The sequence below is a fragment of the Puma concolor genome, chromosome B4, assembly GCF_028749965.1.
Source record: "Puma concolor isolate L17-30 chromosome B4, mPumCon1.1.hap2, whole genome shotgun sequence".
NCBI classification, from domain to species: domain Eukaryota; kingdom Metazoa; phylum Chordata; class Mammalia; order Carnivora; family Felidae; genus Puma; species Puma concolor.
In genome coordinates, this window is record NC_141673.1 from 4,213,501 (window position 1) to 4,227,138 (window position 13,638).

Consider the following 13,638-nt stretch of genomic DNA (forward strand, 5'->3'; position numbering starts at 1 on the left):
AAGAGCAGGGCTTTGCCCGGCCCGAGGTCACACAGGAAGGTCACGGCCCAGGAGCCCCATGTGGAGTCCCAACACCCCGCGTGCCCCCCTGAGTCCGTGCCTCCGTTTCCTCATCCGGAGATGCGGCGAGTCTCCTAGAGGTTCTGCAAGTAGCATCTGGAACGTGCCGGACGAGGGAGGGTCACAGCTATCGGTCTGACGGCAGCGATGACCAGGACACCACTTGGGGGTCCCCGGTCTCGGCCACGGAGCGGACGTTCCTCGCAGGGCCCTTCTGGAAACACCCGACATCAAGGCTGCAGGCAACGCTCTTCACGATCATGGGTGATGGGGGGGGTGTCTGCGTCCTGTGCGTATTTATGGCCGTCAGCCGAGGCTTCGGAAGATTCGGGTCGTCACCACACTTTCCTTCGGACGTCACACAACATGCCTCTGTGGCTGTTTGGCTTCGTTCTTGCTTTTGCTTTAAAACGGGGAATAATTTACGAACACGCCCGGTGATATCAAAGACTTCCCCCCCCCCCCAAAGGCGCACGACGGCAGCGGTAGGAGAGAGTCGCAAATCATCCTGGCTGGACACAGACGGTCCCCGGGAGAACCTCGGGGGACACGAAGGGGCTGCTCTGGGCTCGCTCTAACCCCGTGGTGACGCTGGAAGCGGGCAGGTCTGCGTGGTCCTGCAGCCTGCCGGGCCCGGGGGGCCTCCTCGCGCATGCGGGGGTGTGCACACGCGCACGTGTGATGGAGCGGGCCTTGCACAGATGAGCCCCTGCCTCGTGGAGTTCACGTCAAGCCAGGCGAGGACCCACGAGGCCATGACCGGGCATTTCTCTGCTCCCATTCACAGCAGATGATCTTCTAGATTTTCTAGAAGGAGCCTCCGGTGCTCCTGTCCCAAGCATCTCCCTTCCACTGTGTCCACGGGGACAGCCTGGCCGAGGTCACCAGGGGCCTGGGTGTCACCAAATCCAGTGGGTGCGCCTGTCCTCCCGCAAACGCCCTTCCCTCTCCCGGGACATCAGGGCCCCAGGCTCGCCTGCCGTCCCCCACCTTGAGCGTGAGGGCTGTGGCGCCCCGTCCCGGCGGCTTCTGTGTCCACACTCGCTCCCACGGCGAGCTCGCAGGGTCTCGGGGCTCCGGCCACCATCCACACGCTAACGTCTCCCAGGCTCATCGATTACCACTTCTCACTGCCTCGGGGCTGTGGCGCCTCGATCCCCAGGTTCTGAGTGAACTCCTGGCCTCCTCCAAGCTGCCACATCACGGCCTTCCCGTCTCGGCAGACGGCAACACCGATCTCCTCTCTTCAGGGCCAGAATCTGTGGGGTTATCCACCCACACCCAACGGGTGAGCAAAACGTGGCACTCCCTTCCAATTTCGCCCCGAATCTGTCTCCCTCTCACGCCTTCCGCTGGACCCACGTGGCCGAAGCCACTGCTGCCTCAGTCCAGGCTGCTGTGAGAGTCCCGGCTCCACACCCAGAGGGAGACTTTAAGGCGTTAGGTCACCTCACTCTTCACCTTGAGACCCTCACGTGGCTCCCAGCTCACCCAGTGCAAAAGCCAGAGGCCTCACAACAGCCTCAAGACCCTGCCCCACCAGCCACCAGCTCCTGCCTCGGCTCAGCCACACTGGCCTCCTTGCTGTGGCTCAAACACACCAGGCTCACCTCTGCCCCAGGGACTTTGCACGTGCTGTTCCCTCCGCCTCAGGGACTTTGCATATGCTCTCTTCCTCACATCTCTGTGTGGCTAGTTGCCTCAGCTCCTCGGGGTGTTAGACAACTGTCTCCACCAGATTTAAAGTGGCTCCTCCCCTCCACACCCCACCCGCCCCTCCTCCCCTCCAGCCCTCTGTGTAGCCCTCACCACCCGCTCACTGTGAACGTATTCTGCTTGTTTCTTTCTGCGCCTCCTCTCTGGAATAAAATGAGTTTCTCGCAAGGATTCACGTCTGTCCGTCTGTCTTGGTCGCTGCCGTGTCCCCTGGACTAGGACCTACCCCCGCAGGACACAGACATTATTTGCTGGAAGAAGGGATATGAGAACAGTCCCAAAGGGCCCATCCAGGGTGCTGTGGGGGTGCGGGGTGGAGTAGCTCAGTACTCCGCCTGCAGGGGTGCGGAGGGCGTGCAAGAGGCGATGACCCTGCCCTGGGCTCTGAGGGATGGGTAGGAGTTTACCCAGAGGAGAAAGAGCTGAACGTCATGGCTGAAGTCTGGAAGAAGGGAGAGGCCACGGAGTGTCTGGGGTCTGAGGCCTGGGCTGGTGCGGCTTGCGCACAGTGGAGGGAGGGGAAGGGACAAGAGTGCTGAGCGCCGAGGAGGACAAGGACAGGCCTAGGCTGAGGACGTCTCTCCAGCCGGGGAGGAGGGGTTTAAAAGCCGGCAGTCCCAGCCACAACTGGCCGTGGGGGTCCCTGGCTCCCGGCTTTCAGAGCCAAGTGGTTAGAGCACCTTTTGCTGAGAGGAGAGGACACTTGACCAGGCTCAGCGGGTGCCCGTGGGACCGTGCAGCCAGGTACAGGTGGAGGCCATCTGTCACAAGCAGCCCCATGTGACACACGGTCCAGGTGCGGGTGGGGTCGTGAGGCCGGACGAGGCTCGCGAGGACAGCATCTCGGGGTCCCAGGACCCACAGCTGGCCTTCTCAGGAAGTCACAAGGGGGTCCTGTGTCCCCACATTGTCCCTGCCCTCGGTCCACCAGCCCCAGTCCTGGCCGATCGCTGGAATCCCGCCCTGCACCAGGCGCCGGGCTGGGCCCTCTGGGTGACCCGGGGTTCACGGACGGACGTACTTCCCACCTCTCGCCCCTCTCTGCACCCTCTGTGGCACCATGACACCGCTGTGACCCTGCTGCCTTCCACCTGCTCTGCGTGTCTGGACAGCAGTGACCTGAGGCCTTGGTCCGTGGGGACCAAGCAGGCGCGGGGGCGGGAACTCACAGACGCCCCCAGGCCGGCGAGTCTCCGGGCACCTTGGCCCACCAGCAGGGCCGGTGTCTTGAGTTTTGTCTCCTTCCACCCTCCTGCCGTGGCCGGGACAGTCCCACCCACGGCGGCCCCACCGCGCAGGAACACAGAGCTGTCCGGCCCACCAAGCTCTCAAGCCGCATCATCAGCTGAGACTCACCACGAAGCCTGTCCGGGGGCTCAGATGAGAGGCTCCGTGTGGCCTTCTCTTGTGTCGTCCTCTCTACCACGCTGTCCCCTCCCTCCCCGAGGTGGCCGCGGAGGGGGCCGCTCGTGTGGGCGGCGGCAACCTTTGACTTTCCCCGGCCGAGTCCTGGGCTGCTGGCTTGAGTTTGGTCCAGAAAGCTGAGCTGGGGGGTGGAATGGGGAGGTCCCTCCTGGGGCGGAGGCCCTGAGTGCAGGACAAATGCCCAGCATGCCACTTGGGGCCACTGAGGCAGCCCAGGCAGGAACAGGGCGGTGTCCTGCTGTTCCCCGTGGCCCCTGCGTGCCTCACTCGGGTGGACTAAAAGCGCTGAGCCCCAGTGAGCCCTCTGGGGGCCCGGCGTGAGCCTGGGGGAGCTCCAGGGGGCATCATCAGCTGTGTGATGGGGCGCCTCTGAGAGTCTGTGCCTGTGAAATTGGGGGTTGAGAGCCCCCAATCCAGCTGCCCCTTCATATGGTTACGCGGTCAGGCATAGCGCTGGGCCCGGTGCCTTCACCCCATCTCTGCTCCACAGGATCCCAGCACAGGGGACACAAGAAATGTCTGTGCCTCTCATCTCCATCCAGTCCCCTCCGAGGGACCCCCTCCCCTCCACCTCCCCTCCACCTCCTACTTCCCTCAGTGAGGCCTCCAGCCTCAGGGTGAAGTCAGGCCGCAGCCCATCCCGGGCCCAGAGGCGGCTGGGCCATCACCCTGGGAAACAAGCTGGCTGCTGGCCAGGGTGTGGCCCTGGGGTGACGGGCGGGCTGTGCCTCCGGGAGAAGAGAGAGAGCCTAATCCCTGGGATTTGCCGTGAAAGCCGGGACCCGGCCAATCACTCGTCACCGGCAGGGACAGCCTTGCTGTTGTTTTCAGATGGAATTTCTGAATCTGCTCCGTAATGTGTACTGATCCCGGGCCAAGCTTTCTGAATCAGGCGGCCGGACGGGGTCAGCAGCACATGTTTAACCCCTTAGGGGGTAATGATTTTAAAGAGGTGATTTGGGCCCTTGCTGGCTGGGACAAGAGATGGTGACCTGAAGCCAGATGGCTGGGTAAGCAAAGCGCGTTGCTCTGAGAGAGGCCCGGCCTGGCGGTGGGGGGTTGGGGGAAGGGAGGGCAGGGGTGCCATGAGGTTGGTATCTTTGCTCACAAGCTCTTATATCAGGGCAGCTGATGTCGTGCACTGCACACGAAAGAGGCTGCAAACGGTACCCCCGCAGGGTTTTGCAGTGCGCAACACATTCAGCTGGACGTGGCAGCCGGGCCACACCCCATTTCTGTCTCCCTCTGAGACAATAACAGGTACGGAGCCTACAGGAGCTCAGACGGCAGGATGCTAGGGAAGCTAAGAGGCAGCTTCCTGAAAGCAGGCTCTGTAGCTTGGGTGCAAATTTGTAGCACAGCACCCTGCCCAGGGCCTGGCCCAGGATGTTGTGCTGAACGAGCAAGATGATTGAGGGATGACAGAACCCGGAAGGCATGGCCTCCACCATCCTGCTCCTGGCGGGCCTGCCTCGCCCGTGGAGGCCACCACGCGGGCTGATTCCATAGCCCCGGGCAGCCGGAGCTGCTGTGGGGTGAACAGTCTTGGCCCTGTCCCAAGTGCCTCCCTCTGGACTGTCGTCCCGTCGGGGGGCACAAGCTCTCTCCTGCTCCAGCTCTAGGTGGCTGCCTCGCAGGGGCTCATTTATCCCCTAACAGCCCACCCCGCTGTGTTCAACTCCACTCCTACAAGGCGGTCGCTGACCCGGCCACGAAAGTGTTGTGGCAATGTCGCCGAGATGCAAACTGAGGCTCAGAGAGGTTCTGTGACCTGCCTGAGGTCGCACAGCTCTAAAGAGAGAACCGAGAAGCCAGCCCAGAATGCCTTACCCCAAGCTCAGTGCTCCGACTGTGCTCACAGAGACTCAATCCTGTCTTGCCCCCAAAAGGGCCACCCCAGCTACTGGTATTTTTCAAATGGCAAACTTGAGGGGCGCCTGGGGGACTCAGTCGGTTAAGTGTCTGACTTGGGCTCAGGTCACGATCTCGCGGTTCATGGCACTGCTGGGGGCTTTCACATAATTGTCTGATCTGATTGCATTAATGGGCGTCTATAATTAGGGCACATCCCTTCCAAACCTGACTTTGGTAACCATCTCTAGGGTGAGTGGGACCGTCATGTGACCCCCCATTCATTCAGATTTTACCAAGCAGCCGCGGTGCCAGGAGCCGGAACAGGAACGCGTTTCAGTTTCTCGGGGGCCCCAGGGGTGCCAGAGCCTCCCACGGGGCTCGGGGGCTCGGGGCAAACCAAGAACAGAGCTGGCACCTTGCGGACCTGCTCACCAGCTGCGGCTCTGACTGGCTGGCTGCAGGACCCGGGGGCGGCCTTCTGTCATTTCTTCTCCGAACAGTGATGCCCACCCCGGGGGGGGGGGGGGCCGTCCCACGAGGCGGCACAGGGAGCCTTCACGAGTGAGGAGGACGCTCAAGGGCGTGGAGCTTGTAAAAGGGCTCCGTGCGTGGGTCTGAGCGAACGCACGCGTGGCCAGCCGGTGGCTTCTCCACTCGCAAGCAAAACCGGGCCGGACCTCCAGATCCTGTCCCTGGGCCCCAGGCGGCCTGGCACGGGGGACACGAGGCTGATGCCGGTGGTAGAGACGCCAGCTGGTGTAGACCAGAGTGCACAGGGCTGCACCACGCAGGCCATGGGACGGGAGGCTCTGGGGACAGGTGGCCCAGGTCCAAGTTCCGTCCTCCAATGCTCCCCAGCTGAGAGGCCCTGGCAAGTCACTTGGTCCCTCTGGCCTCAGCCTTCTCATCTGTGAAGTGGGGACAACCCCCATCGCAGGAGGCGGCAGAGGGATCTAGAAGCAGGATGGACAGCTCAAGCCCCCCAAGGAACATCACGGACCACCAGTGGCTCCCTGTGGGCCACAGAAGTCCTGGGAGTCCCGGCCCCGTGACCCCCCCCCCCCCCAGCCTCGCTTCTCGCCCTCGCTGTGCATCCTCGATGCTCTGGGAGCACCAAACTGAGAGTGGTGGCTTCCCACCCTGCCTCCTGTCATGCTGCCCCCAGGGCCAAGAACGCCTCTCGGCCTGGCTTGCTCCTACTCAGCTGTCAAGACCCAACACTTATGTTACCTCTTCCAGGAAGCTTCCCTTGACTGCTCCGTGAGGCCAGTGGGTTTGGCCTCTCCTCTGTGTGCCCAGCACATTCCACACAGCCCCAGGAGGGTCCAGTTTGGTGTCCGTCCCCCTCTCCGGGCTTGGAGCTCCCAGAGAGCGCGGGAAGAGCACCTCTCAACTATCTTAGCCTCCAAGAGCCGACCCAGGGTCTGGCCGCAGGAGGCCTCCGCGTGTTTCTGGAACCACGGGGAAGGTTAGGTGATGGGGCCATGGAGTGTAGGCAGGACCTCCAGACACACAGCACTCTGTAGGAAGCATGTGATGCGTGTGCGTGCGGTTACTAGAGCCCAAACCTGCGCTTGGTGCCGTGTGGTGGCAGGTCCCTGGGTCAGTGAAGAGTGTCGTTATTCCAAACCCCGGAACTCAGGGAGGTAACCGTTGAGAGTCGCCACCCTGTAGGCAAGTTAGGGCGAAGGGCTGAGCGACGCTTGGGCGGAAACACTCCAGGATTCGTGTAGTGCTTGTCTTGAAGCCTCAAGGCCACCCTTCATGAGTAAAGACCACCCCCCCACCCTTCAAACTTAGGTGGTCAAGATGTCCACGGGGCACCTGGGTGGCTCAGTAGGTTAAGCATCCGACTCGACTTCAGCTCGGGTCATGATCGCACAGTTCGTGGGTTGGAGCCCCGCGTCCCTGGGCTGACAGTGCAGAGCCTGCTTGGGATTCTCTCTCTCTCTCTCTCTCTCTCCCTCTCTCTCTCTCTGTCTCTCTCTGCCCCCCCACCCCGCTCTCTCTCTCAAAAGAAATAAACATAAAAAAAAAAAAAAGGTTCGAAACACCAGCATGCTGAGTAAGGGAACGGGGCCTGTGCTATCCTTCTCGTGTTTCTCACCCGGTCACAGCCAAGCCCACCCCAGGCACCACCTCCTCCCGGCAGCATGGGCTGATGTGCCCAGGCAGGGGGACTGGGCTCTGCACCCACAGCACCTCCCACCGTGCTCTCCTGTCGCTCTCTGGGGAGTCAGCCTCCCTAGAGGCAGACACTGCATGTTCCCCGCTCAGCGCATAGTAGGTGCTCAAGAAGCATGGCAGAGCGGGCAAGCCGGTTAACTGAGCGGTCCTGGTGCCCTCCACGCCCACGGGCCTCCCCAAGCCCGGCCAGCGGGGAGTGAAGTGACTGCGGCCAACATTAGATTCCTGCAGATCTCCACCATTTAACCGTGGGAGCGGCCTGCATCTGAAGCGACAGTTCATACCTGCGTGAAACTGATCTGAGATGTAGTTTATGGCCAGGGTCTCTGAGGCCATAACACAGGGGCGGTCACAGTTCGAGCCAAAAGGTTCGTGGAAATCTCATGAGGCCCAACGCCATGGGTACCGCGGGCACTGATTTGTTCTGTGTCCCTTCTCGTTTTAGTAGCATTGCAGCCTTCCCGTTAATTACGCACAGACTGAAAAACAAAACTCTCTACTCCATCGGGGAAGGACAGTTAGCAAACCCGCCTCTTGTATTTCAGTTTATTTGGGGGGGGGGGGGGTTGGAGCTAACTACCTAGTAGTTTTAGGGCTGTTCTTATTTTAATTAATATTATTAATTATAAAGCGTGCCCACGAATGCAGTCAAATTTTAGGAATCCCACCTCACACACCAGGGGCCAGCGTAGAGGACCCCATTAAAAACAGGAAACGTGAGGGGCGCCTGGGTGGTTCAGTGGGTTAAGCATCTGACTTGATTTAGGCTCAGGTCACGATCTCACGGTTCATGGGTTCAAGCCCCGTGTCAGGCTCTGTACTGACAGCGTGGAACCTGCTTGGGAACCTCTCTCCCTCTCTCTCTGCCCCAGCCCTACTCTCTCTCCCTCAAAATAAACTTAAAAAAAAAAAAAAAGCCACCAGGAAACGTGAGATGTACCATCCAAAGTGGACTGTGTGGAATCACACCTCCACCACAGGCTGGGGGCCCTTTCTTGCCAGAGAGGGGTGAGGGTTTCAGGAAGCTGTTTCCTCGTGGAGCCTGTGTGTGAGCTGGGGTGGTCTTCTCAGCGTGGCCTCGGGTAAATACGTGATCACCCACTGTATGTCACTGCCTGGTGGGGAACCCTCAAGTCCACGGCTATGTGGCAGCAAAAAGCTGCCGAGACCCCGTCAGTTTACCCACTGGCCAAGGATCAGGCCAGCTGCACGCAAAATTAAAAGGCGGCTCTAAAAGGCAACTCAAGGGGCGCCTGGGTGGCTCGGGCAGTTAAGCTTCCGACTTCGGCTCAGGTCATGATCTCGCGGTTCGTGAGTTCGAGCCCTGCGTCGGGCTCTGCGCTGACAGCTCAGAGCCCGGAGCCCGCTTCGGATTCTGTGTCACCCTCTGTCTGCCCCTCCCCTGCTCGTGCTCTGTCTCTCTCTCTCTCTCTCTCAAAAATAAACTTTAAAAAACATTGAAAAGTTTTTAAAAAGCAACTCCAGCCTAGTGCTGTCTATAGCTCCCCCTTGGCTCTGGGGAGGCTTCCATGAGTCCCTCCCCCCATCACAGCCCCCATGCCGGAGCCGTCACCTGAAGGACCCCTTCCCCACGCAGCCCCCGACTGCAGCAAGTAGCCTGCACAGCGAACCATGAACCCGGGGCCGGATGAGGAAGGCTTTTGTAGTGGCCCGAGAATACCTCAGGCATTAATAGGGCATTTTTGCACGGGCAGAAAATGCATTTTTCATTTTTCACTGACAGCTGGTTAAGGAGGAATGCCACAGGACGGCTGCTTGGGCCTTCCACAGACAGCAGGAGCCGCCTTTATCCCCGCTAAGAACGGGCTTTTAAGGGATACGTTAGGGGAAGGCCTGGCCCTTTTAGGTTCTGGGTGTACTCAGGGCACTTTCTTCTGTTGTTCGGGGGAAGAATGAGCTCAGTGGCCTCAGGGTCCTGGCGGTCTGTACCCTTGTTATTTCTCTGGGACCCAAATTCTCAGTCACTTTGCCCAAGTCAGCCCGGGCCATCAGTGGGCTCCAGCTCTGGGTGTTCAGGGAGGACCGGGCTCCAGGCCCGCTCTGCCTCCAGCGCCCCCTCACCCATGAATGGCGACAGTCCCGCCGGGTCACGGGGTTGTGGCCGGGGAGGAAACACCTGCCCCTGGGACTCGCTGTAAGCCACTCCTTCAAGTGTGTGGAGACTCAGCTCAGACCACACCTCCTCCAGGAAGCCTTCCTGACCCCGGTGTCCAGTATCCGCAAAGCGCATGGCCTAAAGTGGGGAGGGGTTCGGCCAACACCTGTGAGTAGGTAGATGTCCTTTCCCGGGTACGACAGGCAGCGGGGGGCTGCACAGTGGTTCACACTGGGCCCAGAGCCCCCGGATCCTGCTGAGCACAGCAGACAGGAGGCTTGTGTGCCTCTGGAAAACACTTTCTTCCTTTCCCAAGGACATCAAGGGTTTCTGCCTAAGACATTGCTTGAAAAGAGAACAGCACCACTAAAAACAAGTTTGCAAACCCCGCCCCCCACCTCCCTGGGGCCCCAAGGTGTTTCTGATGCCGGGTCCCAGGTGCTTACTTAACTCAGCTCCCTCCTTTGCCCCAGGGAGACAGTCACACCCGTCCCTGAAGGTATTTGTGAGAACCGAGCCCGGGACGGACGCCGGGTGAACACGTGGCTTGCAGGCCGCTCACACCTGGGCTCAGGGCCAGCAGCGAACCATCCAGTGCAGGTGGACACGTCTGGAGCTGCCATGCTGTGTCCGTGTCCAGGGCCAGCATGTGCCAGCACGGCTACCCTAAGAGGCCCAGAAGCCCCCGGGGTGCACAGGAGTTATTTGGGACAGAGGCAGGGTTAAGGAAGTCCAGGGAAGAGACCCTAAGCAGAGAAATAAGGCAGCAACGATCGGGTAGGTATAGAGACGAGAGGCCAACCCAAAACACAGCCTGGGTCCCGCCTCAGCGAGACCTTGCCATCCAGACTCCTCTGGCCTCAGTCCTCTACCCGGGAGAGGACGCTGACACAGGCAAACTCCAGGACCCCGGCCAGATGGGCCTCCTGCAGTCACACCGAGGAGTGGAGGTGGCCGGGCCCACCCGGAAGCGGAACGCATTCCCCGGGGCCAGCCCATCCCTCCTCCACGAAGCACCAGCCTGGATTCCAAAGACCAGGGCACGCGTGACCAAGTGCAGGGAGGGACAGCCGCTCTTGTCTTTGTGGCCTTATCCACATTCCATTCCCAGGGGCTCCGTTCTGTTCCCCGCTCTGCCCCGGGGCACCGTGAGAAGGACAGCAAGCCCTCTCGCCTCTCTGGGCCTCGGTTTCCCCCTCTACAAAGAGGAATCGGGAGAGATGGTCTCCAGGAGCCTCCGGGCTCCGACACGCCAAGATTTTCTGCCCCAGTGGATGGGAAGCCGAGAAACGGAGACTCCCAGGTTGATTCTGTCCGGAGGACAGATGCGGCTAGAAAAACGCGCTGGTGGGCACTGGATCGGGGCCCAGCCACTGCCCAACCCCCTGGCTGGGGTCACCCAGGAGGGATTTAGCGGGGAACCGAAGGGGCCACCCCCCGAGAGCCCTCGCAGGCCACAGAGGCTTATCAGTGTCTTCAGTGTCAGATTTTCATGATGGGTTTGTGGGGCCGTCTGTCTCCCCGGCTGGAATGCAAAACATTCACCTGTGGACCCACACTGCCCGGCCTCGGGCCTGGCACAGACGGGGGCTCGGGGAAAAGAGCAGGAATGGAAAGAATGAACGAGTAAATCCGAAGGTTCCAGTCCTGCTCGTACGGTTCCAAGGCTGTGATTTACCCCGAGTGGAAGCCACGCCCACAGGGGTGGCAGGAGGGGGCCTCCCGGGCACCGCTGTTGCAGGTGAGGCACCACCACCCCACCCAAGCGGAGCAAACCCTGACCCTGCCTCCTCCTGCCTGCCCTCAGCCCCAGGCCCCGGGGGTCCCTGAAGGGCCTGTTCATCTAACATGGGGGAAACTGAGGCCCAGGGTGTGCAGAAGGTTTCACGACGCCTCACAGCCAAGCTGCATATGCCCTCCCCTTGGAATCCCAGGGAGGACTAATGTACCATTAATTGTAATTAACTAATTATTCCTGCTGCGAACTAGCGGAGGAGGCGGCTGGGGGTGGGGAGCCCCTAAATGACTCAGTCATGTTTACAACATGCAAACCCATTTAAGAGCTTGTAAAGTCGCTATAAATGGCTCTTTGGCAACAGGGGAATAACGATTCCCTGTCTCCAGCTGCCAGTTTAACAACGGTCGGCGGCGCCGGGGGCGCGGGGAACAGGGTTCTAAGATCCAACAGCGCCACCTAGAGACCTCCTTCCGGAACGTTCTGCTCCAGGGCCGACCACTCTGCCGCTTCTCCCGGTGGACGGACACCTCACAGAATCCAGGGCCTAGGAGACCACGAAGCCCAGTCCCTCCTGCCCCCGTTCGCCGTGGAGAAACTGAGGCCTACGTGAGCAAAGGGCCCGGACCCCGGGGGCTCAGCTGCTCGGAAAACCCTGGGTCTACATCTAAGTCCAGAATGGTAGATGGGATTGTTTTCACTCCCCGAGAACTTAAGGTCTATAAAAACGTGACCGTTCAGGAGAGGTTTATGAACCACTTACCCAGACTCACCTGCTTCCCCGCCTGGGCCTCTGATGGAGCCCTTCCCCTCCCTCTCTGCCCCAGCGGAAGGGCCCCAGTCCTGCTCTGCGCCCCCATGGCGGGGCGGTGCCCGGGACCTGCCAGGAGGGACAATATCTGGACACACCACAAGGCCAGCCGTCTGGGGCCGAGACCAGAGCTCAGGCTCTGACTCCTTACTTGCTTTCCTTCCGTTGCACCACCAGAATAAAAATCCTAACAGGTCCCACTGACCTGGGGATTGGGTCCTGAGACAAACACCTTGCCCGTGAGGTATGGCCAGAAGCTCCTGGTTGTGAGACACAGAGACCCAGTTAATGCACCCATTCACGGGTGGGAGACTGGCCCAGCCGGGAGCGGACCCCACTCCAAGCCCGCGGTTGCCCTGGGGGTCCCCAGCTGGCCCTGCAGGACAAGGAAGGCTCTAGGAGGGGGGCTCAGACGGCAGCTGGGTGGTCCAGAGAGGTCGTCCCAGCAGACCGACACAGCGGGCCTCTGCCAGGCCGCTGGCCGGGAGGACATGGAGGCGTCTGGACAGACCTGAACGCCTCCGGCAACTCACCCACAGTCATGCCGTCCATGTAGCGCTTGATGATATCGAAGGAGTCTCGCAGGTTCCCTTCCGTGATGTCGAAGATGATGTCGGCGTGGTTGGCGGGATACATGGGCATGATGGCCCGGAGAAAGATGATCTCTGCGAGAAGGAAGCACAGCATGGAGAGCCCAGAGATGCACCCCTGGGTCACGGGCACCCGGTGCCCGGGAGCCCTGCACGGAGAAGGCGGAGGGGTCCCGAGGGCTCACAGGTCACAGCCTGTCCCCCTTGTTATCAGCGGGGAAACTGAGGCCTGGAGAAACCTTGGATCTTCTCTGAGGTCATAGAATAATCAGCAGTGCCAGAGCTGAGGAGCAATTAGTAACTAGTCATAAATCTTCCTGAAGCTGGAAGAAGGGGAAGGGAGGTGGATGAGAGGCAAAGGGAGGGGGGTCAACAAGGGCAAGACAGTGGGTGGTCTCTTGCCCACGGCGATGTGGGTCAGCAAAGCTGCCTCTCCGGGAGCGCCGGGCAGATCGGTGGCTGTGTCTACCTCCGCGGCCCTCTGATACGAAGTGGGGCAGACTACCCCGGGCTGGGGGCGCGAGGCCCCGATTCTACCCTGGCTCTGGATGATCTGGAGGCGTCCTCCCTCTGGGCCTCGGTTTCCTCGCCTTTGGAGTGAAGGAGGCTGACTGGTGGTGCCCACTAAGGGTCCTTTCAGCGTTAAAGGTCAAGGTCTGGATCTGTCGGGCCCGTGACGCCAACAGGCGTCTCCAGCCACGCTCCACTCCCTGCAGAATCAACTCAGAGACCGGCGCTGCCCGAGAGGCCACAGAACCGGCCGTTAGCGGTTTGGGAAGGATTTGTATGTGGTCGGCTGGAACGTGTCATTTTGCACGCGGCAGACCCCAGTTGGCGATTTTCTCCGAGTCCGTGCCTCCCTGCGGAGATCCTGTGCCGCCCCTTTGCCAGAGGAACGAGCTCCGCCAGGCGACCACGTCCCTGGGGAGCCTCTCCTGCCCTAGCCACCCCTCTCTCCCCCCTTCCCCCCTTTTATGTTCTGGCATGTGCTCTCGCGGGACCCCGTCGCAGGGTAAACGCGGGGTGTGGTCACGCTGGCTCAGCTATACATCTGCCCTCAGAGGCTCACAGTGTTCTTCCTATCGCTGTGCCCCAGAGCCCGGCCTTGAGCCTGGCACCCGGGAGGCCTGGTCAACGTTTACTG

General features: G+C 60.8%; 1 protein-coding gene across 1 annotated transcript in view; it reads right to left on the reverse strand.

Annotated features, from left to right (window-relative positions):
* Positions 1–13,638, reverse strand: part of FBLN1 (fibulin 1) — an 82,177-nt gene that overhangs the window by 8,868 nt on the left and 59,671 nt on the right. The window contains exon 16 of the mRNA XM_086712015.1: positions 12,438–12,569. Within this exon, the coding sequence (XP_086568141.1) occupies positions 12,438–12,569 (132 nt within the window). The remainder of the gene's footprint in view (positions 1–12,437; positions 12,570–13,638) is intronic.